The sequence below is a fragment of the Pleurodeles waltl genome, chromosome 10 (assembly GCF_031143425.1).
Source record: "Pleurodeles waltl isolate 20211129_DDA chromosome 10, aPleWal1.hap1.20221129, whole genome shotgun sequence".
NCBI lineage: Eukaryota > Metazoa > Chordata > Amphibia > Caudata > Salamandridae > Pleurodeles > Pleurodeles waltl.
The window spans coordinates 884,770,963-884,798,883 of NC_090449.1; the positions used below are offsets into that span (position 1 = coordinate 884,770,963).

Sequence of the window (27,921 nt, forward strand, 5' to 3'; positions counted from 1 at the left end):
CGGTCTTTTTGCCTCCTGCATTCTGTTGGTCACGCATGCTCGCTGGCACATGAGGGCTCTTCAGTGGTGCCTCCGAAGGCAGTGGTCTCAACACAGAGGGGATCTAGAGGGTACTGTCAAGATCTCCAGAGATGCTGCTGTGGATTTGAAGTGGTGGATTGCAAGCAACAATCTTTCACAAGGAAAGCCGTTCCAGCAGTCGCCACCAGTGACAACAGTCATAACGGATGCTTCCACTCTAGGGTGGGGAGCTCATCTGGGGGATCTGGAGATCAAAGGTCTTTGGTCTCCAGAGGAACAGATTTTTCACATCAATCTGTTAGAGTTACGGGCTGTACGTCTGGCTCTCAAGGCCTTCCTCCCTTCCCTTCGTGGTCAGTCGGTACAGGTCCTAACGGACAATACTACCACGATGTGGTACATAAACAAGCAGGGAGGAGTGGGGTCGTACCTTCTCTGCAGAGAAGCTCTTCGACTATGGTCCTGGGCAAAGGACCATCGGATTTGCTTGATAGCAAACCATCTGGCCGGAGTTTTGAACGTGCGTGCGGACAGTCTCAGTCGCCACTTCTCGGCAGACCACGAGTGGCGTCTCCATCCAGATCAAGTCCGTTTAATCTTCCAGAAGTGGGGGTTTCCTCGGGTAGATCTGTTCGCCACTCGAGAGAACGCGCATTGTCCGTTGTTCTGCAGCCTTCAGTATCCGATGCAGGAAGCGTTGGGGGACGCGTTTCAAATGACCTGGTGCGGCCAGTTGCTTTACGCGTTTCCTCCCATACCCTTGATTCCTCGAGTATTGAGGAAGATTCGCCAAGATCGGGCTCTAGTAATCTTAATAGCTCCGGATTGGCCAAGGAGGGTGTGGTACTCCGACCTTCTCCAACTCTCAACGTGCCCGCCGCTCCGTCTCCCTTTCAGGGCAGACCTCCTCTCACAGTCGCAGGGGCAGGTTCTACACCCCAACCTCCAGAGTCTGCACCTACATGCCTGGAGATTGAACGGGGCAACCTGAGTTCCTTCTCTCTCCCGCCTGAGGTAGTGGATGTTATATTAGCGGCCAGGCGACACTCCACTAAATCTATCTACGCTAATAGGTGGTCTAAATTTGTTGCGTGGTGTGGAGAGAGGCAGATTGATCCCTTACATGCTCATCTATCGGACATTTTGTCTTTTGCTCTATCTCTGGCGCAAAAAGGTTGTGCAGTGGCTACCATTAAAGGTTATTTATCGGCCTTGTCAGCCTTCATATGTCTTCCAGACCAACCATCTTTATTTAAATCCCCTATTGTTATCAGATTCTTGAAAGGTCTTCTAAATCAATATCCTCCAAAGCCATTCGTTATGCCGCAATGGGATTTGTCCTTAGTCCTGACTTTCCTTATGGGGTCCCCTTTTGAACCTATGCATTCTTGCCTCTTGAGGTATTTGGTTTTAAAAACAGTCTTCCTGATAGCTATAACATCAGCAAGGAGAGTGAGTGAGTTGCAGGCCTTATCAGTAAAACCCCCTTATACAACTTTTTATGGGGATAAGGTGGTGTTGAGGACCAAGGCTGCTTTCCTCCCGAAGGTTGTTTCACCCTTCCATTTGGCTCAGGCAATTACTTTGTCCACGTTCTATCCTCCGCCTCATCCTTCCAAAGAGGAAGAAAGACTGCACCGTCTGGACCCAAAGAGAGCGTTGAGCTTCTTTATCGATAGAACAAAGGATTTCAGGCTGGAGGATCAGCTGTTTATTGGATACGTGGGCAAGAGGAGAGGAAAGGCAGTCCACAAGAGAACACTATCCAGGTGGGTTGTTCTTTGCATTAAAATATGTTACTCTTTGGCAAAGAAGGATCCTCCTGAGGGCATTAGAGCTCATTCCACCAGAGCTAAGTCGGCCACTTCGGCCTTAGCCAGAGGTGTTCCTGTGGTCGGCATCTGCAAGGCCGCAACTTGGTCGTCCCTTCACACTTTTGCAAAACATTACTGTTTAGATTCTGAGGTTAGAAGGGACGGCCATTTTGCACGGTCAGTGCTGCAGGATTTCTTGGTTTGACCATTTAGGCACCCACCGCCGGGCGTGGTACTGCTTTGGGACTCTATTCATGAGGTGAGGAATCCACAGGTAGTTGTATCCATCAGAAGAACGAGTTACTTACCTTCGGTAACGACTTTTCTGGTGGATACATTAGCTACCTGTGGATTCCTCACGGTCCCACCCGCCTCCCCGTTGCCTTTATGGTCTTGCCAAGTAATCCTTGAGTGCGCTCCTCTTGGTCTTTGAGGGTGCAATAGATGTATATATATAATATATTTATATATATATATATATATATAGGTATATGTGTATATATCTTTATGTATATACTTGGTGTGTGTATATATTTTAAAAGAGAGTTTTTTATATATATATATATATATATATATATATATGTACATAAAAAGATTTACAGTTATTCATACAATGTGGTGTATTTTTGCAATATAATGGATGTTGCTTTGTTCTTTCATTGCATTGCCTGGTTGTTCTCATGCACGTAAAAAATGATTGGTACTGACGTCCGCACGTCGTCGAGGACCTCTTATTGCCTGTATGACGTCAGACGGCGTCGCGTGCGAGACAGTGACGTCCTCGTCGACGTGCAGAGACTAGTAAGAAGATTTCCGTCGAATGCTGGCGCCATGGGAGTATTCATGAGGTGAGGAATCCACAGGTAGCTAATGTATCCACCAGAAAAGTCGTTACCGAAGGTAAGTAACTCGTTCATCGGGCAGCGATGGATGGGGCACCAACAGAAATACAGAAGGGAAGGACAGGCTTTTGGTTCAGGTCATCAGGGCCTGACCGAGCCAGAGGGTTCATAGATACAGGGGCCAGCATCCGTGCTGGTGAACACCCTCCTGGAATGGGGCTACGATGTTGAGGAGGATGGGCTGAAAGGGTTGAAGGGGGGTGCAGATGACTAGGATGGGGAGGGGGGGGGCACTTATTTCATAGTAAAGCCTCAGGAGAAATCTATGGCAGGTAAGCCACCTCGAGTGCCTACATGCGGCAGAGGCTAAGGACAAGGCGAAAGAGTCAAGGGTGAGTGCGGCAAGGGCTTCCACTGATGGCAGGACACAATGGGGAGGGGACAGGCACGAAAGGGGACTTAGTGGAGGTTACCTATTTTGGGGAGTAGAGACTTTGGCATGACACAGTCGGGGTGTTACCAGTACAGCGGGGCTGTCTTGTTTTTCGGCAGGGGTTGAAGTACACTATGACACAGACTCAATTTGGTGGCCCTGAGAAGAAGAGAAGGTTGGACACTAGGCGGCTAGCCGGCCAGCTGCAGGGGATCTCGCAACGTTTTCTCTGGGGAGAGTAAGTGATGGTTTCCCAGTACTGTGAGATGGAGGGTTCAGTGTAACCTCCAACATCATGGTACTGGGGAGGTCATGTCCTGCTTCAGAAGAGCCACTGCAAGGACAGGGTACAGCCCATCGATAACGACGCCAAGAGGATTACATGGTATCCACAAAGGGGTTGATGAGATGCATGGGCCCTCATGGGCACTTACTTTTGGGTATTGCGCGCAAACCATGCTGGATTATGAAGAGGACGGTGTGGATGGGTGGGAGCTGAGAGAAGAGAGTGACAGTCGGGAGGTGAAGTGTGCTTGGTGGTAAGAAGGTGGGGGGTGGGCACTGTCTCTGCTATGCTGCAGGGAGGCCTAGCAGACACCGGGATGCATCGGAACAGGTCCAGCTAGCGAGGTTGCGGGCCCTGGAGGAGCCTCCCACCTTGGCGACAGATAAGAGCAGAAAGGACAGAGGTGGTACGGATCACATTATTTTGGTTCCGGTGAAGGCAAGGGAGCCTTCAGGGAGTGGGGAGGCCTGCTTAAGAAAAGGAGTTTGTGCTAGATATAGGCATGGGCCTGGATGAGGGGAATCAACAGGTAGGAAAGTCACTGACTACAGGTGAGAAGCAAAGTCAAAGACAGCTTAGGGCAGCAAACAGTAGATAGCGGGTGTGGGGGTCCTGGGGCAGCAGGCAGAGGCTACCACTGCAGGTCAGGTGACTGGGAGTTCTTCCAAGGAGGTGGAAACGGAAGCTACGCCCGAACCACTAGAGAGTACAGAACTAAAGATTAAAAAGCATCCATACATGGGGACGTCTAAGCCGCTGGAGGCCAACTTAATATTGGTGACAAAAGAAAAAATTTAGAAAGGGGAAGTATGTGGATATGTTCAAACTTTTACATAGGGAGCTACGGTCCAAGGAGGGTTCCAAAGAAGAAAAGTATGAGCTGGTAAAACTGCTTAAAGAGCCAGTCGCAATAGAAAATTGGACGGCAGCCTTTATTATATATGCTAGTGTATATTAGGAGAAATACCCAGAAAGTACATGGATGTTATTAGAGAAACGCAGATAAATTGTGGGGGGGTTGTTACGCATGGGTCCAATACGAAGAGTAATTTTGTGTGTGTATATGACACTGGACCCGGAGGTACAGTCAGGGGGGAATTGATACAGACAAAGTTGGACCAGTGAAGTTTGGGGAAAACTATTTTCACGCCTAGTGGGCTGCCAACAGTTTAATGCCCCTATCAAGGACGTCCCACCTGGGGTGGGGTCCACAGCCAGAGGATGGGGTGCTGCACAAGGCAGTGGAAACGGTCCGCTCAGGCTTGGTGGGATTTTAGCAAATGCATCTGTACACAGGAGTATAGTAAGTTCAGTCATGAATGATCCAAGTGTTCGGGCAGGCATTCATTGGTCATTTGCTACAGGTTGGAGAATGCCTCAGGTGGCCAGACAGTGGCAACAGTATAGTACGGGAGGGCAGCAGGCTAACTTGCATACCAATTTTTGGGGTGGGTGGGGCACGCAGGGCACTCGGGAAAAGATCACCTACTCCAGTTAAACTAGAGAGGTTGCACTTCTGGCTAGCACAGTATGCCAGTACAACCAGACAGTTTTGAGTTCCTCAGACTGCAATTTGATCGGTGTTGGAATGTGGACAATATGCTCCCTATGGGCTGTTCCATATTTTGTGCTCTGTTGGAGTGCTTTAGCACCTTCCTTCAATGGATCTTTAATAAACAGACAAGACATCGGCCCTTTACACATTATCTTGATTACTTTTTCTTGGTGGGCAAAGCAGACACAGAGCAATGCAAGAACGGGCTGGACAAATTCCAGGACATTCTGGAAAACCATAGGGTGCCTTTGGCACTCAAAAATACAGTTGGTCCTAGCAGGGTTATCGCGTTCCTGGGTATTGAGATTGATTCAGGGATGATGCTGGCTCTGTTTCTCAGGACAAGAAGGTGCAATGGGGTTGCTACTGGACAAGATGCTGCGTAAGCACAAAGATACAGTGAAGGAAATAGAGGTCCTGTTGGGGCATCTGAATTCCACATGCATAATAGTGTGAGCTTGCTGGACATTTTGCAGGCAGCTCGGCATCCCCTTTGCTGGGCAATGGCTGCCGCATTACCATGTGCAGTTACCGGCTGGTGTGAAGGAAAACTTGTGGATGTAGTGCCTCTTTTTGGGTGCCTTTGAATGGGATTCCTCTAAGATTTTGGCAGGAGATGGAATGGGACGCAGAAATATTCTTAGATGTGGTGGGTGGCAAAGGTTTTGGCAAATATTGGCAGGGCAAAACGTGCACCGAGGGAGGGCACCTGGAGTGGAAATGGAATAGGAGCATTGCATTTCTGGATTTTTTTTCCCCGCTAGCCGTAGTGGTGAATGTATGGGGTGCAGAGCGTCCTCAGAAAAGACGAGTTTTCAGGATTGACAACTTGTCCCTAGTACAGGTGATCAACAGACAGTCTGCCAGGCGCCCCCAGGTACTGAAATAGTTGTGGGTTAACTGCGGTATGACCTTGCATTTGGGGCGCGACATGTACAAGGTGCGGACAGTGACATTGTAGTTGCTTTGTCTTGTTCATAGTGGGAGAAATTCTACGGGCTGGCCACGGACACAGAGGCTGTCAAGACCCAGATGCCGCCGGACTTATGAACGCTAGGAGAATGCTTCAGCTGATAGTAAACTAGCTAGCAGTTTCCACGAGGGAGGTATACATGCACGCCTGGCACGAATTTCTGCATATGGAGCTTGTCAGCTACAGGAGGGATGGGAAAGAATAGAGGATGTGGTGCGGTCATCCTGACATCGATTGAAAGAGGGCAGTCAAGCGATATGATTTTGGGAAAACTAGCAGGGCTAGGCTTTATGGGTAAATTGATCTGGGGGTATGCACCGTTGGTGGGCGAGCTGAGCAGAAGAAAGTTAAAGGGTTGGGCCAGGGAAGCAGGCAAGTCAGGCCCATCCAGGACACCAGTGACGCTGGATCTGTGTGGGCAAGTGATTGCTACTCTGCCAGATGTATGCAACAATAGGGAGTAGACGGTTATTTTCAGCACTCTGATGTCTTGGATGTTTTTCAGGGCATTCAGAGTATCCGAGCTTCTAGGGAGGAAAGGGCATTGAGGACTATGGTGGGATGAAATCCACATGAGCCAAGGAAGCCTTCCGATATGGTTGCATAGGTCCAAGGCCAATCCGAAAGACAACAATATGCCTGAAACTGTACACTTTAGCAGGGGTCTGCCCTTTGCTCTGCGGAAAGTTGTTAGGCGCTCTGTGTGCGGCGGGAGCAGACATGGCCTTCCAATACAAACGGAAAGCAGGCCACGTCTTTTCAATTCCTGGCCATTTTGCGAAAAATGTTGGCTTGGGTTGGAGGTGTTTCTTGTGACACACACTCCTTTGGAATAGGCATGGTTACAGAAGCAGGTTGGTGGGGGGTGCAGCAGGGGTAGTATCATGAGACTGGGAGATGGGTGTCAGATTGTTTTTAGCTGGACGTTTGTGGGGGGAGCACAATTGATGCAGACGTGTGTTTGCCATTGTTGTATTTGTAATTTGCAGGTTCGGTTCCTGGTCCGGCCGTCGCTGATGGGACACTCGTTTTATAAGTTGGGGCCAGCAACAAGCAAGGAAGTGCAACCATGGGGTCAATTTGGGCCTGGATCCGGCTATGTATTGTGTGTAGCGAAAGGAGGGGATGCGTTGAAGGAACTGTTACCATGTCTCAAAAGACTTTTGGTGAAAGGGCAGTGCCCTGACTTATTGCGAATACACGTGGGGTAGAACGCCATGAAGGCTGTGAAGAAAGACCTGAGGGAAATTCAGCAGCAGTGGGCTGGTTGTCACGTAGTGTGGACAGCTTTTGTTCCGCTGAGGATTTGGCTTGGAGCGAAGAGGCCGACAGCAATTGAGGGCATGGACCAAAATTTAACAATAAAAATACTCGTTTTGTAAAAGTATGGGTATTACTATCATGGAGCATTCAGATTTGCGTTTTCATGATTCAGAGTTTTTCAGAGGGGATGGTGGCCACTTGTCTTTCCTCTGTATGGAATTGTATCTATTCCAGATTAGAGATTGGCTGAAGCAGTTGTTCAAGGCTCAATAGAAACTACCTAGTTGGAGGGGGGCAGAAACAGTCTTGTGGGGCCTTTTTCTGGGTGGCAGGGGTATGGCAAGATGTCATGGTTTACAGAAGTTTATGGTTGTTGAAAGCAGCAGTCTCGGTTGAGAAGCAAAGGATAGACAAGCACGCCGGGACAAGCCAGGAAATGCTCATTAGGTTAGTTACAGGGTCAGAGTTCACTAAACTGGAAGTAAGTTTAAAGCTAGCAAGCCTTCATATCAGCCTATAGGGAATATAGTATTGCAGTGGTGGGGTGGGGTGGGGTGGGTGAGAGACTGGGTAGGGGTGGAGGATGAGTAACATAGGTGATTTGTTTGTGTAGTGAGGTTGTTAGTTTTGTAAGGCAAAAGCCCAGGTCTGTTGATGTTAGGGCACCTGTTTTCAGTACAGCTTCGTTTTCCACACAAGCCTGTTGTCAGTTGTCTGTAATGCTCCCCTCTTCCCCAACCACCATGTCATGGAACCCGTATGCTTTGTGCTAACTGCTGGGAGGCTGGGGTTCTTGGTTAGCTTGGAAAAGAAGGTTAATTTACAGTGCCAGTGCACATGATTTCCTCCCCGAGTTACCTCCCTGGCTTCACCACCTTGAGACCGTACCCTGTATTTACTACACTCCAGTGGATCAAAGGCTGCTTAGTGTGGCTGTGTCCTGAGGATGTCCGTTATTTCTGGTGCCCAGGCGGAATGTTCAATCATTTCCCATGTGCCGTTTTTTTTTTTTTTAGGCCCTAAACGAGGGGCTTAATGCAGTACAATGGGCCTTAAAAATGTATTGTAGCTGTCGCAGCAACAGTGTTGAAACATTCTGCTTCCGGCCCACAGGACCTCCTGATGTCATGCCCCTGATGGCTGCGGCGTTGGTTGGCTTAGGCCCTTCCTTCGACCCCACAACCATACCTCTCCCACAAACCCTCCCCTCCTCCTCCCTTGCCTTTTTATACAGAGAGGGTGTTTGTCATAAGGGGCAATGCTTCAAAAAGTATGATGATTTGTGTCACACCAGTTTGTTGCTGTCCAATTTTCTGCGGTTTGACTCAGGTCAGCCATCTTGTTCTTTGGTTCTCATGGGAGCTACCATGGTACTTTTAGCTAGGGACTAAAGAGCGTCTATGTTGGGAGGACGACAACAGAACAGACAGGGGGGTAGGGGTGGTAGGTTTCAGTACTATCAAAATCAGTCTCTCCAGTACCTCCAGACACGTTGACAACAATATTGGAGACCATAGGAACTTCTATCGTATCTCTCCAGTTGAGAATTTCTCTGCTAAATATGGACCATATATAGGAAATATTGTTTGGGTTAGGGATTTGGGACTACTTGTGTGCAGGAATATCTGTATTGAATATCACAAAGCATTACTAATAGATACACTTTCATCAATGAAATGGGACTGTAATTAAATGTCAACCAATAAAGTATACTATTACAGTCTACATAGGATAACATTTGGGAGATCCTATTCAATTGTAGCAGGCTATGTGCAACAGTTTTCCAAACATATATTAAATGTTTGCCATTTTTATGTTTCTGTTCACTTATCCCTTCCCTTCTATTTTCCTGTGGGGTCTAGTTGGTACAGATTTTTTAAGAGTGAAGTACGAATGGTGTACCTGCATTGATGAGTGGTTGTGCGTACAGAGTTGTGTTCTCTTAGTAAGGGGGTGCTTGTTTAATATTATGAGTTTATTGTATGACTAAGAAATAAATCAACTATATCATGATAACTATATTACTAAACATATATAATAAAAAGAAAAATTTGGAATATTTTGTGCCAGCCTACATTATCCTTGTTCAGCTATCCATAGTTTGGATTCTACTACTCATGGCGGTGGGGGGGTTGCTTTCAGTTTTTCATAGTTTTGTCCCTGTCCCACTCCAAGAATCAGTCTCAGGGAACCCTTTTTGTGTTTGCTTGTGCATGGGGATACTCCAGCATCACCAGGTGATGTCTGTTTAAATATGATTGTGCAATGGTAATTAACTGATTGCTACAGTACTAATATAAATGAAAAGGTTTCTGTTGTATGTGTCCCCGATAAATAAATATATGCTTTACTGACTAGGGGACACTTATTTTTCTTGTTTTGCCAGGCCTCGCCTCAGGCGTTGCCACTTTGGCATGTAAAGGGACCGGTTTATCGAGCCCGTATTAGTTCTCAGACTAGATCATGCAAATTGCTACAGATTTGGGATGCATATCAGCTTATGGTGCTCTGCTCTCTGACTAGCAGAGCCGTTGCATAGCAGGTTAGAGGTAAGCCAAAATGGTGAGATAGCAAACATTTGCATTTTGTAAATCAAAACCATTCTTTTCACCTAAGTGGCATTGGAGTATGTGTGTGTATATGTATATGTGTATGTGTGTATATATATATATGTATATATGTGTATATATGTGTGTGTAAAATATATATATATATATATATGTATATTTATTTTTTATTTTTTTATTTTTTTTCACACAAGGTTTGTAAATGGCGTATTTCGTGGTGTTTCAGTCGGTCCGAGTTCCTGTTGCACATAACGTTCAACGGATTATAGGGGTAAACGAAATATGATGTACGTGAATAAGATGGTTTTAATGGGGTTCTCGGCTCTAGCCATGAATGATCTGCATATTGCACGTACTTATGAGCCGTTGGACTGTGGCAATCACTCGTTTATCCTATTGAAGACATCAGCATGCCTCCGACGCTAAACTAACAAGTTGTTTCAGTGGCGTAGCTTTCCGAGTAGAGCAAGTATAGCTTGTGGCTAATCGGAGCTCTTAGTTTTCTCGTTTTTTAAGGCGACAATGCCAGAGGTATAAAGGGGATTTTGTCGGGCGCAGTTGCTTTAAAGAGGTAATTGATCATTAAAACGTGTGTTTCCACTTATTCATGAAGTCGCATGTTTGCGTGATGCCACCCTGCAGAGCGATTGGGCTGGCAGTCTCGACTCTCATAAGGGACAACTGTTAGAGGGTTCTGTCTCTGGTAATTGCACGTCTCTAGATTGATATGATCGGTTTTTTTAAACTAACATGTTTTGTCTTGAGGTCAGAGGTCATCACATTTCTCCTCCCACAACGTTGTTGGCTGTTTGTGCTGATTCATTTTACCACAGACTGGACAGTGCCCGCCAACTGTGGTTTAAGGACTAAGGTGGAAGGATCGTACTGGAGGTGTTAACAAAGACGTGAAGTGTATAACTCGGTTTATAATACTTTTACGTCACAAATGTTTTAGTGATTCTACTATTAAGTGATTGAAGCTCCTGCCAACTTGAAGTCATATTAGAACATGGTTGCTGTGGCCAACGTTGGTTTCCTGCGGTCAGGATTCATTCAAGGAGCCATTTCTGTGGATGTAATAGTGATATCAGACGAGAAATCCATCTTCGCAATGTTTTATTTTCTGTCTCGAATTAAATTGTATATTTTCGTATTTATTTTGGCTTGGTAGCCTGTTGAAGCTGCAAATAACGCAGTTAAACATTTTGCTTAAACAGCGTGTACTCGCACACTCAGCAGTTGAAACAGCCAAGTAGAATTGTTACCTGACTGGTATAGCAGAACTTTACATATGAGCAGAAAACAACACAAGACGAACAAAAAATACTTCTGGCTGAATTCACCCAAATTGGGATAAACTTGTCCACGAGAAAGAATTGGCAACAATGCGGCCGAATTAAAGACCTAAATACAGCAACAGCAAAGTACCTGTAAACATTTGCAATCATAACTGTTTTTCCCATAGCCATCTTCCATATAGAATTTCAAAACACTCAGAAATGGTTAGTAAATTTTGTTTGCAAAAGGTGGATACCCCGCAGGCAAATGCAATAGACAGGCGTCAACATAACGTAGGACTAGTCGGTGTACATTTGCAGTTATTTTAAGGAATGATTTAAAGGTCTCCTGTACATTTCCACTTCTTCATGAAGCCGCATGTCAGCGTGATGCCACCCTGCAGAGAAATTGGGCTGGCAGTCTCGGCTTTCTAGAGGGACAAGTGTTAGAGGGCTTCTGTCACTGACTGTTGTTGCACAGCCGTAGATTGGCAATACAAACAGCATGGCAACCAGTAAATATACCCCCCCCCCCCCCCCCCCCCAAGTACAAGATCGGACCCCAACGCTGCATGCTGTGAGTTACTTGGCTCATTGCCTAGATTCAAACAAAGCTGATTGTCCTGTATTAATGTGTGAGAAAGCAGATTCTGCAACTCTTGCTCATTTCGGTTTAGGGGACCACTCATCTTATAAGGACATACCCAGTATGCATGATGCTATGGGATGACTTCACTGGTACTTGCTAGTCACAACTTCAGAACAGGCTGTATACTGCTCCTAAGAATGGTTTATGTGGATGTTGATCTAATTTACAGCTGATTGCATACTAGTCTGCAAGACATGCATCTACATTTAAGATTAAGAGATTAGAATGAAATCTTTGGTAAATCAAATACAGTGAATACTTTGGTGGTCCTGGTTCAGGCAGCCGTTTAAATTATATCTGTGGTGGGGTACCAAGGTTCATGTCACTAACATGTGGCTTTATTGTAGCACTTGGTTATGGAATGCACCTTTTGTTTAAGGTAACAAATAAATTATGGGGCCAGCCCAGCCAGTCCCAGCCAGAAGCCAACTAATCTGGTGGTAAAATAACAAGAATTGTAGAGTTAGTGATAGATATAGTCAAGTTGTCATGCTCACCACGACTAACACTTTACTCTTAGCTAATTAGCAGACCTATTACTAAAATCATAGGCTCACTCCTTACCTGCTCAAAGCATAAGTGAGCTGCACTGTCGCCAGTTCAAGCAGCACAGCTATATTCTCATTCAAATGCAGGGCATAATGTTTGACCTCTAGGGAATGGGTTCCGATCCTCGGATCCACTTTGTTTTTAATCCTCATGGGGTTGATGAAATGTAAACCATAATTTGGACAACAGTATGATACCAGTAGACCTTCAAAGCTGGCCTCAGCATCCCAGTTCACCCTTTCTATATTTACTTCCATTGTCCGCATGGTTACTAACCGCAAACCAAACCTTACTCGGATTTTGCACAATTAATTGTTATTCCAACAATGAACAGCCTAATGGCCTGTAGATCTATCGTTCTTTGAGTTCAAAGGCAGAGGTTCTCAAACATATGCAAAGAAGGTGAAGGTTGGCCTTGCAACAATTTAAAAACACTCATTCCAATGCTCATTTAATGAAGATACTTTTTTGCTGATTCTGTAATGTGTTTGTCTCTGCTTTGTGCTCAGAGTAGAGGGAACAGCTAAACACTTAACAATTTTACATGGTGGCAAAGATTCTGCTTTGATTAAAGAAATTGCTAACAATCTCATCGAAGCTGACAGTCTCACTTGGAATTGGGTAGTAACATATTTTAGTTGCCAACAGGGTTAATCTTAATCTAAGCAAGCAGCCCCAGTGTGGCCCTCCGACAACATGATGCAGGTTTTGTTCTGCACCCAATTTTGACTGCCATTTTTTAAAAATGTATTTAAAAGGTGGACTTTGTAGACTGTAAGATACACCACAGCCATCCACGTAAAAGGATGAGGTAAGATAATCCACTAGTCATGCCTCTGTACTACATTAAGGATCATTGCATTGCTGCCTTCTTAAATAGTGTCAGTTGTTCAGGAGTGCCATTGAAAATATATCTGTTTGGGATAATCTGCTGTAGTTCTGGGTTTACAGTAGAGGGGTTACATTGTGCTGTGGGTTACACAGGAGAAATTGAGGGATTAAGTCCTTAATTTGAACCAATAATTGCAGTTCGGGCTCAACAGCATGCATTTTAGGGACCAGGACTTAATTTCCATCATCAGATTTTTACCCAGAACAAGATAAAGGCAGACTGTGGGTGAAGATGGAATAAGAGAGGATGAGAACAGAGACAACAGAAGAACGCAGGCATAGAAAATAAACTGCAAGAGTGAGATAAGGGAACATGAAGTCGGTGGTGGTGGGTGAAAGAGGCATGTGGTATATTCAAGGTTATGCTGCCTTGGGAATCGGAAGGCTTTGAAGAAAAGTTTGGGCCCTGCAGACACTTTTTTCATTCTTCACAGGAATCAAATGCACTATGAGGTTGAAGGATGTTTGGGCCCAGAAAGATGTGTGATGAACCATCCACAATTCAACACCACCCCAGTAATTTAGACACCATGACCAATGTGGCCACGGAAGGAAAACTCCAATCAATAATAAAGTTAAAAGATTTATTACAAACACAAGCTCGAAGTCATGTAGACCATGCACAAACCCAAATTATAGAGATTCTTAATAACCAAGGGTTGCCCAAGGCAACAAAATAGCTTCAGGAGAACTAACATTAATAAAACTAAGCGTTCAAGTAGAATGCTACATAAAGTCAATAGAAATATATGTGACACAGAAATCACATGGTGCTCAGATTGCACAGTCGTTAGTCAGTTCAAATTTAGTGGTCTCATTAATCTTTGGCTGAGCATAGGTTAAACCCTACAGCTAACCAAATTAGGGAAAGAACTGTGGGGAGGGACACATGTGGGCAAAGTACAAAGATACAAAAAGGACAAAAAATATTTGGAAAAAGAATAACTTGTGCTACAAGTCACTAACTAAAAATAAAATAAGTGTCAGCATAATGGAGTTTATAACCTTATAGGGCATTTCAAGGTTAAAATTTAGACTGGGATTGCAGAGGGCTATCCTCAGATCCTCTAGCAGGAAATCACCTAATGCCAGTAACGCTGTAGTTGTATTACATGTATGTAGGCTCATCACGGTACGATGCCACACCTGCTTTTAGGGAGGGCCTCACAGGAGGTGCTATAATAAATAAATAAAAATTGGCAATTTGACTGTTACAAATTGGATATTTTAACCTGAAACTCAAAGAAGGGTTGCTATTGTATCCTCTGGCAGGAATCTGGTAATTCCAGCAGCACCAAAAATCATCTATGCAAAAGTCAAACGATGATGCCACAATGGTATTGGACAATGGCTTTGTTACAGCGCATTTCAAATAATTTACAATTTGAACCTGTTAAGTTTTTATTCAGAAGCCTGATTCTGAAGAGGGTTACAAATGTATCTTCTGTCTGGGTAACACCATTGGTGCTGGAATTATATTTTAGATTCCAGTTGCAGTCATTGACTTTTTCAAAAGTTATTGTGTGCCAGGTTGGGTTACAATAATTATAACCAAGATACACACCCTTTCCTGTTGAGAATTGCATGTGAATACCTGATTGTCTGAGGATGGTTGCTTCCATGTACCCCAGCAAAAATGTGGTAATGTCTTTGTTTCCCAGTCAGCATTGTATTCCAAGCACGGAATCTCCAAATGTGTTTTGTGCCTGGTTTTTGTTTTTTATTAAAGTACCACAGATGAAAATGTTGACAGTCAGTCTCCAAGGCCCCCCTCATACTCGACGTTTACATTACTTACCTTAAAAATGCTATGTAACGGGTGTGATCATTTCTTGTTTTGTTGACATGCAGAGGTGTCCATCATGTGGGTGATCAGTGACTTTGTGACCAGGACAGGGCCCAACCCAAAGTAAAATGAGAAAACCCCAGACTTTCTAGCATTGAGCTCTTCTTGCTGGGGAAACCCAGGATACAGTGTGCCATGCTGGAACCTTAATTGCCCCAGCTGTTATTGGGGAATGCATACATCAACCACACTTGTAATCCAGGGGGGGAATTTCTTTGCATTCTATGGGAGTGGTCCCACAGAGCATAACATGAGAGCTAAACTAACCCAACTGCTCTGTTGGGGCACTCAGATAATCTCCTCAAAATGTATCCCACACAAAGGCTGGATTACATTGAGCTGTCGAGGAAGGTGATTAACTTTACCATCCAGAAGTTTATGAAGTAGTCTGGGGTTTGGCTTCATTACACAGTGCCTCCTGAGTAGACAGCCTGCTAGTAACTTCAGGTGTGGTGCATGTATTTCAAATTGGAATGAACATTTTCCTGTTTACAGTGCATGACGCCATATAGGGACTGGATGTACCTAATATGGTAGAACTTGCACAAGTGGAGATGGTTGCGAGAGGAGAAAATGGTTAAGGGTCTCACGAGGTGCCATCCCCGAGGCTTGGTGGAGTTACAAGGTGAACTTCCAAGTCACTGGGAGCCCCTGAGATTATGTGACTATAATCTTTAATCCACCAAGGGACAATTGAAATCCTAACTGCTGAGATTGGCCGGGGCTCCCTCTGACTTGTGAGTCACATGAAGAAAAGATTATGACGGCAGCTAACCATACGGTAAGGAGCTGTAAAGAACTGAAGTAAATTGGTGTTGATGCCGTTAACAAAACAGCTTCAGCTTTCTCATGGTGGATGTCCGCTGTTCATCAAACTAACCGCTGACACTCTGATCCCCTGTAACTAACCTGTGTCGTAAGTAAACTTGCAACCGTTTTATCCACAAAGGAGTTGCCACTGTCATTTATTGTGTTGTGTGTGTATATATGGTATTTGTGGAATCATATTTGCTATGCTTGTTGAATGTAATTGCGAACAAAATGCATTGGAAAATGAAATGCCTCAGTGGAGCACCTTGTTCAACCATTCCTTGGAGCTTTGTATGCAAGATATATTGGGAACCTTGACTACATGGGGAAAGTTGGCTTTCAATTTGTAATCTTCTTTTTATTGCTTTTTTCAGGATGGACAAATAGATGCGGATGAACTGCAGAGGTGCCTGACTCAGTCAGGCATTGCAGGCAACTACAAACGTGAGTGCAAGTGTATTCCGCGCATCCTTTGTTAATGTTCTTTGCGTGCTGCAGCTTTACATTAATTAATTTATTTTTATTTTTCCGTGTGGAATAAGTAGTGCACCTCTGATATTTCTTTATCAGATGAACGCAGTGTTGTTTTTCCTCCCTAAACGTTTGTGAATGTGATTTTTAGGTTACGGTTGTCCTATAGATTTATTCGTGAACATAGACAGGTTTTTCCTGTTGGTAAAACACCAGTAGCGAAATCGGAGTGCCGAGTTACCGCAGTAGCATTCCAGGCACAATGCATTTTCTCCGAATGGGCGTGAATTTGCACTGTAATTTAACGCTTGTCTGCAGTGCTTACAAAACCTGGGCGAGGCTTTGCTGGAAAAACTCTTCAAGAATCGTTTCGGCGTGGGCGTGCACAACGATCCTTTGTGTGTCTTGCTGTTTCTTCTTTGAGGAGGAAAACGAGCAAGCCGAGGTCATGAATATGCTGTTTTCTCAAGGCTAAGACGTTTCAGTGCAATAAATGTTATCAGTTGTCATGCCTTATTAACGAGAGATTGCAGGCGGATTACTGCTTGTGTCCAAAGTCGTCTCTGTGTTGCCTGAAGTACAGGAATGCAATTCTTTGACAGTTAGCCGTTGTAATAACCGCTCCCACTTCCTGCCTGTGTGTGAGCCACACGCGCACACACTCGCCATCTTTTATTCTCTGCCATGCGAGCGAGAACACAGGGATCACTACAATGTACGAATGTACAGATGTACATTTCCATTTTATTGTTGCACAGCCCATGCAGCTTGACAAGTTATTGCACAGATTCGATGTTACAATCACTTTCAGAGGAAAACGACTGCACAACTACAAACAAATCTGATGACGGCTCGTCCAAATGATGTATGTTACTCCTATTGTGGCCCTTTAGAGGGTCATGCCCCTTCCCACAGTTACAAAAAGCATATTGCAGTTGGCACACCCATGTAAAAAAAAAAAATCTTGTATATAATGGTGGCTAGTTGGGAGAGCAATGTAGTTAGTCTGTGTGGGATAGCAGACTCGCAATAGTATGAAGAACAGTCCAATTTAGAATACTAGTTCTCGAATTTGAAAGACGTAACTATCAAAACTCATGGCATCATGGCAGAGTTACCCAGATGCCACCTCTAAAGACACTTTTTTTCTGGTTTTATTTTTATTTTTCCCGCTTTCTTTGCTTCATTCTCTTTTCTCTCTGCCCGTTCCCTCAGGAAAGACCACCAAGTTGATGTACTATCTCCCAAAGGATTTCTTCCTTAACGTTCCTTGACTCAATAACACTGAGCACACTATTTAGCATCGACTCGCATTGTTCTAAAAAAAAAAAAAAAAAGTGCAAAAACCTTCAATTCTAGGCGCAAACAGCCTTGAAATAATAATTTCAACACCTGAAGAGCCACAATCTCAAACAATAGGCTGGTCTCGAGAGCAAGTCTCAGTCAGTTAAGTTCAGAGCTACTAAAGCTTGAACAATTATTTTGACTCTAAATGCTCTCAAGGTAGAGAAAAAACAAAGCTATGGTGGAGGAGGATTTTAGACAGAGAAGGTTCTACATTGACCCAGATACGGTTCAGATAGCATCCAGAACACCATAACAGCACATAGGGAAAGTAACTGATAAAGCCACGGGCTCTTCTTTTATTATGATCAAAACCAAAGCCTATCTCGCAGAGAGGGTCGCAGGCATTCATGAGAAAATTCCTCTCTACCAGATGTCGGTCTTTGACAGTGAGGAGGATTACAAAAATACTAGGAACGATGGGGTCATGCATTGTATTAAAGCATGATGAGACTTCCTCCTTTACAAGAGTGTTTCACAAGCCAGTAGTCTGAGGCGACTGGGGGCTAGAAAGTTGTAGTGCTCTTGTCTACAGAGTGCTACCTTGGAGCATGAAACCGCTCTTGGTGGGCAGACCGTTTTGCATAACCTCAGCTGCAGCTAAAGCGGGGATGCGTCTTTCACAAGCAAATCAAAGCCAATAGAAATGAGACAGCTCTTCTGTGTACTGGAGTTGATCGCACTGTTCTATTACCCAAGGCTTTCTGGGCACCTCTCTACAGTCCTCATTAGAATAGACAATTTGAATACAGTATGTCATAAAGAACCACAGAGGATACTTGACTTCAGTGGAGTAAAAAATATAAGGAGGGACAATAACATGATTTTTTTCTTAAGTGTTAAAAATGAAGCTTCTAAAAAATCTCGACTCAGATGAAGGTAAAAGACTTGCATGACCAATTAGAAGACCACTTAAAGGAGTGAATAAAAATTGAAACAAAGGTAGAGACATCAGGTTAGCTACCTTTCTGATGGATCCGTCTAACCAAAGAGTCATCCCTTAAAAAAAAAATACACACCCTGGGCGCCAGACTGGATCATGAAACCTTTTTTCAGCAGTGTTGCTGGGCAGGGCCATGCACACTGACAATGCTGAGCCACATATAAATTCCACCCCTTGGCACTAATGCCGGTTCCTTGTTCGAGTCGAGTGCCCAAGCACTCTGTCCCTGTTGTAATCTCTCGGTGGGCTTTTAACCACGCCCATCAGTTTGGTCGGTTCGTGGGCTTGCCTTTTAAAATTTGCATGATTTCAATAGAAAAAGGCATGTATATGCCATGTCTTTTATGTTGTTTAACCCTTCTCGAGCGCATCAGCCATCTACTGGAAACATATGAGGCTCAATGGTTTCTGGACTACTTTTTCTCTTTATTTCGTAAGCAGCGCCATCTCTCTGGGCAGTAGTCGAGCGGTTTGCATGACATCGGCCCTGTTACATGGATAATTGCACTTTTGCTGATACATTTCACTGCAAGCAAACTTCTGTTTCCTTTTGTGTGTCTGCTTCGTGCTCATGGCGGCAGTCGGCTCACTTATGTGAAACTGTTTTACTTTTCATTTTCAGTTTATGTCCAAGAAAAGTCTGGTTAGGAGTTTACAACGTGACTAGCTCTAACTTGAGCAAACGCAAGACCCATTGCATTGCAAATGCCTGTTTCTTGTGCCTTCCAGTGCAGACCCGAGCTCCGCTCCGAATCTTGTTGGCTTGTAACATCCACTAAAAACGAATTCCAGTATGCCCTGGAATGGATTCACCATCCAAAGGACGGGTTTCAAAGCATTCCTAGACTGTAGGAAACAGATGTTGATAACTGACCTGCATGAATTGTTTCTGGTGTATGGGCTTGGGTCACCACTTGAATTCATGTGATAAATGTGACCTCATGGACCCAAAGGCAATGTGGGCGCAGGATGCAAAGCTTATGTGGCGGAATACAGGTAGTTGTGGCCTTCACACAAGTTCCATTCCAAGTTGCAAGTGCACATTCTGTCCCGTAAATGGCAGCGGCTCCCACAAATGTTTAGCTTTGCACTCTAAGTAATTGGTTTATTGAAGTCCAGCCACAAACCTAAAAAAGCAAAGCAGAAGTATTGCCACTCTGAACCTAAAGAGGAGGCACAAAGGAGTCTGTGTCAGTTGTACACCTTTTGAGGTCCGTTCCCAGAGTTGATTCCTCAGCTAATCCCAGTGTGCCCAGAGTTCCAAGGCCAGCGTGACACTGCAGCAGATTGAAGCATTCAAGGAGGCCATGTTGGAATTTTTTTATGTGCTTCTGGCACTCCTTTGGGTACTAAGGATGATGCTGCCAATGAGAACACAAATGGGGGCCCTGTGGATCCTATGACCGTTTGACCCCATTGGGACCCTTTGCAGGCTCTGTATAGACACTGGTCTCTTTCACATCAAAGCTGGCACCAATGCCACATGTACCGGAAGTGCACTGGTACTAATATCAATATTGGACACAGTCCTACTTTGGCTCAACCGAGTGGATGCTATAAAATCACATGTCAACTGGTCATTATGTGCCTTGATTCTGTTCCAATGCCTCTATGTTGTTGTGGCTTCCACACCATGCCAGAACAAGGGATGGCCCAGAATGTGCATGATAGTAATGGGGTGGGTGATGGCTTTCTCTCCTGTCACTACATAGATGATGCCTTCTACATGGGTTTGCAGGATTCCAGTAGCTTGACACCACTCCTGGGGTATGACTTTTCTTGGCACTTCGGCTAACCGAAAAAGTGCCTCCTTTGCAGTGGTGGTCTGTAGGGCAGCTCTGGGTTCTGGATTTAGATTAGCCTTCATTCGAGACGAAGACAAATGTCCTGACAGATTTTATAACCTGGGTCAGCTACCTGTGAGCCCTTCCTCCCTTTTTATTGAATTTCTCATTGATGTCTTGATGACCACTTGATTGGAGCTTTACTCCTTCGTACCAGTTTATAGGCAGCTAGCCAAATATCCGAGATCAGCCAGGCTAGGTTGAATCCAGTGGCACAGTGAGCATGGGACGCACGTCTGGGCACACACCTCCCACTTAGGGCAACTATGGCAACACAAAAAGACCGGACTACTAGTTTGGGGTGGAATGTTCCCATGGAGAGCAGGGCCAAGACTAATTTGCATATGACAAAAGCACTATAAAGGTTGTTTTAGTTGTTTTTAAAGCATGTTCTGCCATTAGCAGCAAATGTGTGCAAATTTCGCAGAAATTTGTAGTTGCATAGTTATGGTTTGAGTTCAGATGGTTAAGAAATATCTTGTGGCATGTGATGAATCGTTACTGGTGCTATTTTCATAAATGCAATGAAATAATTAGTCTCATTCAGGAATGTTTTTTTTTTATTGTGTGTTGGTTTAGCTTGTTTAAATGATTTCCCCTGGAAAGTGCATAACTACATGAGATAGAACTGTGCTGAATACCTTTTCCAATCTTGTTGATTACTAATTGTGACTCTGTTTTTCAGCCTTTAATCTGGAGACGTGCAGACTCATGATCTCAATGCTGGATGTATCTTTTTCTCTGCGAAAGTCCAAATATATATTGGACTGGAATTTTAGGATTATAAACAATCTACTTCTTCTGTGGTGCTGAATGAATATGGGTAGTTCACGTTGAGAGGGCAACATCCGTGCTGGCACAGATTACTGTAGTCCAGATTTAGTGAGCAGATTGCAGAGATTGTCACAAAGCAGTTTCTGTAGAATTGTACTACGCAGTAGGCGTAGTCTTGTAGGTTCACATGGTTTTAGCCAGTGTGCCCCACCCCGGGAATAGATGTCTCGTATCTAATTTCATATTTGTCCAGGCCCCTTTTCTCTGCCGTAACTCAGGTGTGTCTGATCCCTTATAATGCTGTTCCTTGTCAAATAACTACTTTTTAAAGACAATCTTTTATTAGAAATGCCACCATCCTTTCCGGCGGCGTATCCAATTATGCACGGCACCCTATAATGTTTAAAACCTTGGAAGTTCTACACAGGTTTCTTCATAGCTTTCTTAAGCAAAATGTATTAACGAAGTGTTTGCTGATAAAACATAAGCCATTCACAAAATTTGTGTTTTATATAATAAACGGGGAATGAGAAGGACTAACTCAAAGTGAGGATTGTAATCCAAGCCATGCTCGGAGTGATAGTCCTATTTCTCTTATGTATGCGTCTCCTACTATACCAAGAGGTGTGTCCCAGTCCGATAGCGGAGAGTGTCTGATAGATTGTATAACACAGTTTCTCCATGTACTGAGCTTTATTTACATCAAGGTATGTTCCAGTGCCAAGAAGATGAAGTCTTGTTTTACAACGCCCCTAAATGAGTCTGATAGGCGCAGGCGTTTTTATCATGTTATTCAGTTTGCTCATTTTAAATCTCCACAAAAAAGCAAATTTCTGTCTAATCCCATTTTTTTTTTTTTTTAACCACGTAAGGGTTAGTAGAATAGTAAAATATTTTTGGGTTCACAAGAACCGCTCCCTAGCTCTTTGATTTGGATGAATATTTATTTTGTTCAATAGATGACAACATAAGTACAAGACGAGTGGTGATTGCTTGGTTACAAACGTGCAAAAACATTGGGGTGTAAGGAAAGCATAGCACATCCAACTGAATACATACCAAATCTTTCTTCATGATGAAATCTGCACTATTTTCTGAGTTGTGGTCGTAGAACATCGCACTCCTGCAGTGTAAGTTGAAATGCCATTTCTAAAGCCTAAAAAAGCCAACCAGGCCTGTGACTGTTTATGCATACAAGCCAATGTGTGTATGTGCTCCAAGGATGCCGATAAATTATTATACTGCTCAGTCCTATGCTGTAAAATCTAGTTTTACGGAATGATTTCTAGCAATGCAGAGATATGAGAAATGACCTTGAAAGAGCAAAAACAAATGCATAATTAGATCGTAGAACGTAAGTTATATAAGCTGTGAGCAAGAGATCTTGTACACGGGTTAATTAGTTCAATATCAATGGCAACCTAAATAACTACTAATAGATTTGAAACTGAAATAATATTGAACATTTTAGTAATCATCCAACAACACATTTGTGGCTTGAGAAATTCCAGATGTGGTAAATACCAGACATGCAAACCAATGATGGTTCAGAGATGGTTTGCACTGCATACCTCTTCTGATAACTATCCACATCTTCGAACAGTAACACACGTGCGATTGAACTACGCCAATAGTCACCATATGCCATAGCTTTCCACTTGCAGAGATGAATAAATTACAATTTGTTGTGGCATAGTCTTTGTCAATCCACTATTTTATCTACTAATCCTTTTGGGGGAACATGACTGCTCACAAAATCTTGTGCTTCCAGACTTGTCAGCACACCAGCCTTCTAAGATGAGGCCACCTTCCAGATACTCACCACAACTCTAATGTGGTATTGCACTACCTTGTTTTCCCAAAGTCCTTTTAAATGGGATACTCTTACATCAGTTCGTCCGTGGGAACACCCAAGAAGCTGATGCTTTTTCTGGATTTTCTTTCCAGAGCACAGCCCTGTAACATGCTTTCCAGGTCCCTTAGCACCATGGACCTTGAGACAGAAAGCTGATGGACTGCAACCCTGAGCACTAATTTAAAAACATGTTTTTTTATTGATTGCACATAAACAACTACAACAGACAACTTGAGGTACAGTCGATAAGTACAGGTTACTTGTCGACACATGATACAGTTCCATACATATAACATACGTTTTATTATGACCCTCTAGGTCCCATGAGTGGGCCCCCAACTGGAAGCATTGTCATTAGTTAAGGGAAGGGTTTAGGGGCCAAAGAACTGTATGGACTAGTGTTTACCAGACTTGGCCTGTAGTCTGCCCTCGGGTGGCATATTCTGGTTAAAGGGGCTACGGCAGGAGCTAATGTGCAGTATTAGCCTCGTGGTGGCATTTGACTTAATTATCACTTTGCAATTAATAATGGCATGAATAAGCATAGGGGAGGGGTATACCCCAAAGGAGAAATATCGGATAGTTGTCATAAAGCATTGTGGACGTGTTGAACCAGCAGTGATTAGATACTACAGAAAGGGATGCCTCTGGGTATTCTGGATACAGACAAGAAATTTAAGTATTTTAGTGATAACCTCATTTTGATTATACAAACCAATATGTGCCTCTAATGGAACTGAAGCAATAGAAGGAAAAGGACATGTACAGAAAGAGCAGAGTAAATATGGCTCCCCTTAATTACAGGGTAATGACACACGTATACTTTTGTCACTCGTAGTATCAAACTCACTCTTGTCCAATTTATGGATCAATATTCCTCATACAGCAGTTGAGTAAGTTTACTGTTAAACAGCTCTGGGGAAGTGCCCTAGTGCAGCTGGTTTATTGCTGTTCACCTCAAGGTGTCAACTATGGCCTCTTTTCACAATTTTTTGCTGCATCTAGTTTTGAAATGCAAATGAAAAAAAGTATAAATTGTGTAATGTTCTTCTAATATAGAGGGCCGTATTACAACTCTATTGGCATTATATATGTGTGAGTAAAGGATGTAGTCATTGCATTCTTAGCTTCCACTTGGGTGTGTAGAAGTGGATATCCTCCTTGTAATGGCAGAGGAGTTCCTGGAAGCATACAGTACAGTTGTCAACATTATTTAAATGTTAACTTTGTTGGGAAGTAACACGTCTTAAGGCATGGATGTGCTTTCTTTGTAGAGCAGTGATGTGCATCTATGTTCAGGTTTAGTAGGATGCATATAAAGGGCAACATGTGTGGGGGTGTTAAACAAAAAAAGGATAATCTTGGAAAGTGTAAACTTTCAAACATTAGGGGCGTGTACTATGTATATAAAAATGCATGCACTTCATAGGACAAAGGTTAGAAAAATGGGTGTATATGCCAAATGTATATCAGATGGTTATGCACAGACTATGGATTTGAAGGAAATGTCATGTAAATTATGCACATCTTCAATAGTTTATTATGAAAGTTGACCGTTTCTGTGCTCACATTTCTAGTGTGTACATTCAGTGAAAGGCTGTACCAGTCTAGTTTTATATTTGCCTGTCTTAACCATGGACCTTTGCTCAATGAGGATTACTTATAACTTGAAATTAGTTATGCAGGCTTGATTCCTTCCACAAGGGAAAGTAATCTTATAATCCATTTAAAAATCCAGAGTAAGGCTATTGTGTGATCTTGATGAGTTTGTGTGACCTTAAATATTTTATGGCGTGAGCAACTCCTATCTTTAAACTAATTATTTCACAATAAGCACACTGAACAACATGAATCTGCAAATTTTCTGGGTAAATCTTGAAGCTTTTTCTGCTTGGCTTGGTAATCACTTTTTCTTAGTTACATTGCTGCACCTTTATTAAATAAACATAGGGTGGAGGAGATGTCTCAAAATGTTAACTAAATGGAATATGCAAAATGTGCCAATGTTGCATTAATATTTATTTAACTATGTGTGTTTCTTAATTGTATTGTTTCACAAAAGTGTATCCATGCATTAGATTTTCTCAATAGACAGATTTGTCAGGGCCTTGTGTTTTTGTTTGAGTCACCTTATCTGATAGAGACATCTAGTTGCAGGTTCCTTACCTTAGAATTTCCCCAGGCATCAGTCTGGAGCTGGAGATTTTTCTTGAGTACAGCTGCACGCCATTGGGTGACGTTGATTGGCTCCGCATCCATCGTCAACATCTTGCACGACGGATATGATGTTGCGGGTCCTATTTAGGCACCACCCGGTGCACTGATGTCTGTTTTCTTTCCACGCTAGCCAGAGCTGGTAAGAAGAAAGTCCAACCCCTCAACTTTGAGTATTTCTACTTCTGGTGTGTCGAGGAATGTCTTCACATAAAACCGGGTTCAAGCCCTGTGGATCGTGTAATTGGTTGATTTCTGTATGGGACCTGCACCTTTGCCTTTGGTGTTCATAGCAGGACCATGACCTGAAGTCGTGTTCCGAATGCTGGGCCATGAATCCAAAAACTTTGAATGAGTGAACCCTTAAGCTTATGGTAGCCCAGTGCTTGGCTCTGCATAAGTCATGATCTCGGTCGAGAGGAAGATCCCTGGATCTGTCACGGAGCTCGCTCGTCCAAATCGTGACACCATTCTGGCTTGGGAACCCCCCAAAAGACCCACACTGAAGTGAGAGCTGTTATAGGCCTCCCTGGCTTTCACAGGAGATTTGTCAATGGATATGGCACCACTGTTGCCCACTTGACAGAGCGAACATCCAAGAACCAGCCGCGTCGGGTGATCTGGACGGAGGTGTGCCAGACACCATGAAGAATGCCATATGCATGGCAGCTGTGCTCAAGGCCCCTGACGTCTCAATTTGTGGTGCGGACTGATGCCTCAGAGCACGGCGCGATGGCTGTGCTTGCACAGCTAAACAAAGACAGCCTGGATCAATCTGTATCCTACCAAAGGTGGAGCGCAATAGAAAGGGAAGCTTTTGCGGTGGTCTGGGCTCTGAAGAAGCTAAGACCCTCTTGTTTGGGACTCACTTCAGGGTTCAGACAGCCCACAAGCCCCTCAGATGGTTGATGTAAATTAGTGGTGAGAATCCTAAACAGTTGAGGTATAGGGAATGGACTTTATGGTGGAGCACACTCCTGGAACACAACATGCCAAATCTGATGGTCTTTCCAGGTTTTTCCGCTTTGGCAAAGAAAACTCCCATGGGGTTGAGCAGCTCTTCCCCACTTTCGGTTTGGTTAGACCTGGCATCTTTTGGCATGGTTTCCCCTAACCTTTTGCTTTCCAACCTCCTGTTTTGACTGTGTGCTGAACTTTGTTTTTGCTGGCTTTATGACTCTGTGGTGATTGTATAGCAATGTATCTGTTCTTGAAGGTGCTAGCACTCCTGCTAAACAAACATTGATTGCTTTATAATGGATCCTGTAATAGTCCTTGCAAGACTGTGATTAGATTTTTTTTTAACGCGTATTATTCCAAATCAATGTTTCTGTAATTACAAAAAAAAGTAAGCCTGTATCCATGACCTACAATCCTCAAAATGCTTTCTTAGACAGTGCATTCATTGTTTTCTAATGTTTTGTCACCCTGCATGTTTGTTAAAATGTTTGAATACTTTCCTTGACCAAATTTAAAGAGAGATATGTCTGGCAAAATGGGCTTTAACGAATTTAAGGAACTTTGGGCAGCATTAAGTGGTTGGAGGCAGAACTTCATGGCTTTTGATGCTGACAGAAGTGGAACGGTGGACTTTCCGGAGCTTCAGAGAGCCCTTGAAAGCATGAGTAAGTATATTTATTTTCAATCAACTAATGCCTTCGCTTATCTTTTATAAAACCTTTTTTATATCTGTTGACCCTCACAAAGAAGAGTACAAAGTGAGCAACTCGACTTTTAAATAACTATTTGCAGTACTCCCAAAATGCTAATAGACTTACTTATAATGTTGCACCGTATGTAATGTTATCATATAGATGATGTGACAGGCATTCATATTTTGAATATATGACCGTGATAAAATCAGGAGGCAGGACTCTATCTTCTAGTTAAATGAGGCTAAGATAACCTGAGCCATTCTTTGATCCACATGTAACAGTGTTCTGTAATATTCTTGCTGTTGTCGGAACACAATGATAAAAAACTAGCTCTTCCATGTTTCCTACAAAATAATCTAAATTGCTGCACATCCAACTGTGAGCAAAGATATAATTGACATTTAAATTGTTTTATTCTGTCTGAATGAATAATGCAGTCTGTTTTGTTTTATTAAATTAAGAACGCATAATTGCGTAGCAAGTTGTGGCAAGGCCTATTGACTAATTTTAGGTTTATGACAGATCCTAACAGGCTGTAAGCAAGCTTCAATGTTGGGTACTGTGTGTGTTCCAAGTAACCAGGCTAAAGCATACGCTACGTAAGAACACCTCATAGGTGAAAACGTGTACTTTCTAATTCAATGTCAACTTGCTGCTAAGTAGGGTTTATCATCAGAGCATAGCATAGGCCTTTGTGTGAATCCCTCTTAAGTAATAACGTCGCCACCCACTTAAACATCCTTGGTTATATCCCTTTTCATACACTACTAAGCATTCAGAATCCAGCACTGTACATTGGGTGCCATTTGTGTTTTGTTATATCACTCGAATGTGTCCAAACTTGTTTAGGATTACAGACAATCCAGGTATGTCACTATATTGAATGTGAAAAAATAACACAATGGTATTCTGTTCTAACCCTACACACCTTTGGAAACTAAAGTTTGGACATCACAACATGAAGTAGGCCACGTTAGTTTCCTTATTTCGAGATCTACTCTTATGTTGCAGAAGACTCACCTTTAAGAAGAGAACCCTGGCATCA

General features: G+C 43.4%; 1 protein-coding gene across 2 annotated transcripts in view; it reads left to right on the forward strand.

Annotated features, from left to right (window-relative positions):
* SRI (sorcin) overlaps positions 1-27,921 on the forward strand; it is an 84,039-nt gene that overhangs the window by 29,392 nt on the left and 26,726 nt on the right. For both annotated transcript variants that reach the window (XM_069211601.1, XM_069211600.1), the window contains 3 exons: positions 16,151-16,220; positions 21,064-21,107; positions 26,699-26,846. In XM_069211601.1, the coding sequence (XP_069067702.1) occupies positions 16,151-16,220; positions 21,064-21,107; positions 26,699-26,846 (262 nt within the window). The remainder of the gene's footprint in view (positions 1-16,150; positions 16,221-21,063; positions 21,108-26,698; positions 26,847-27,921) is intronic.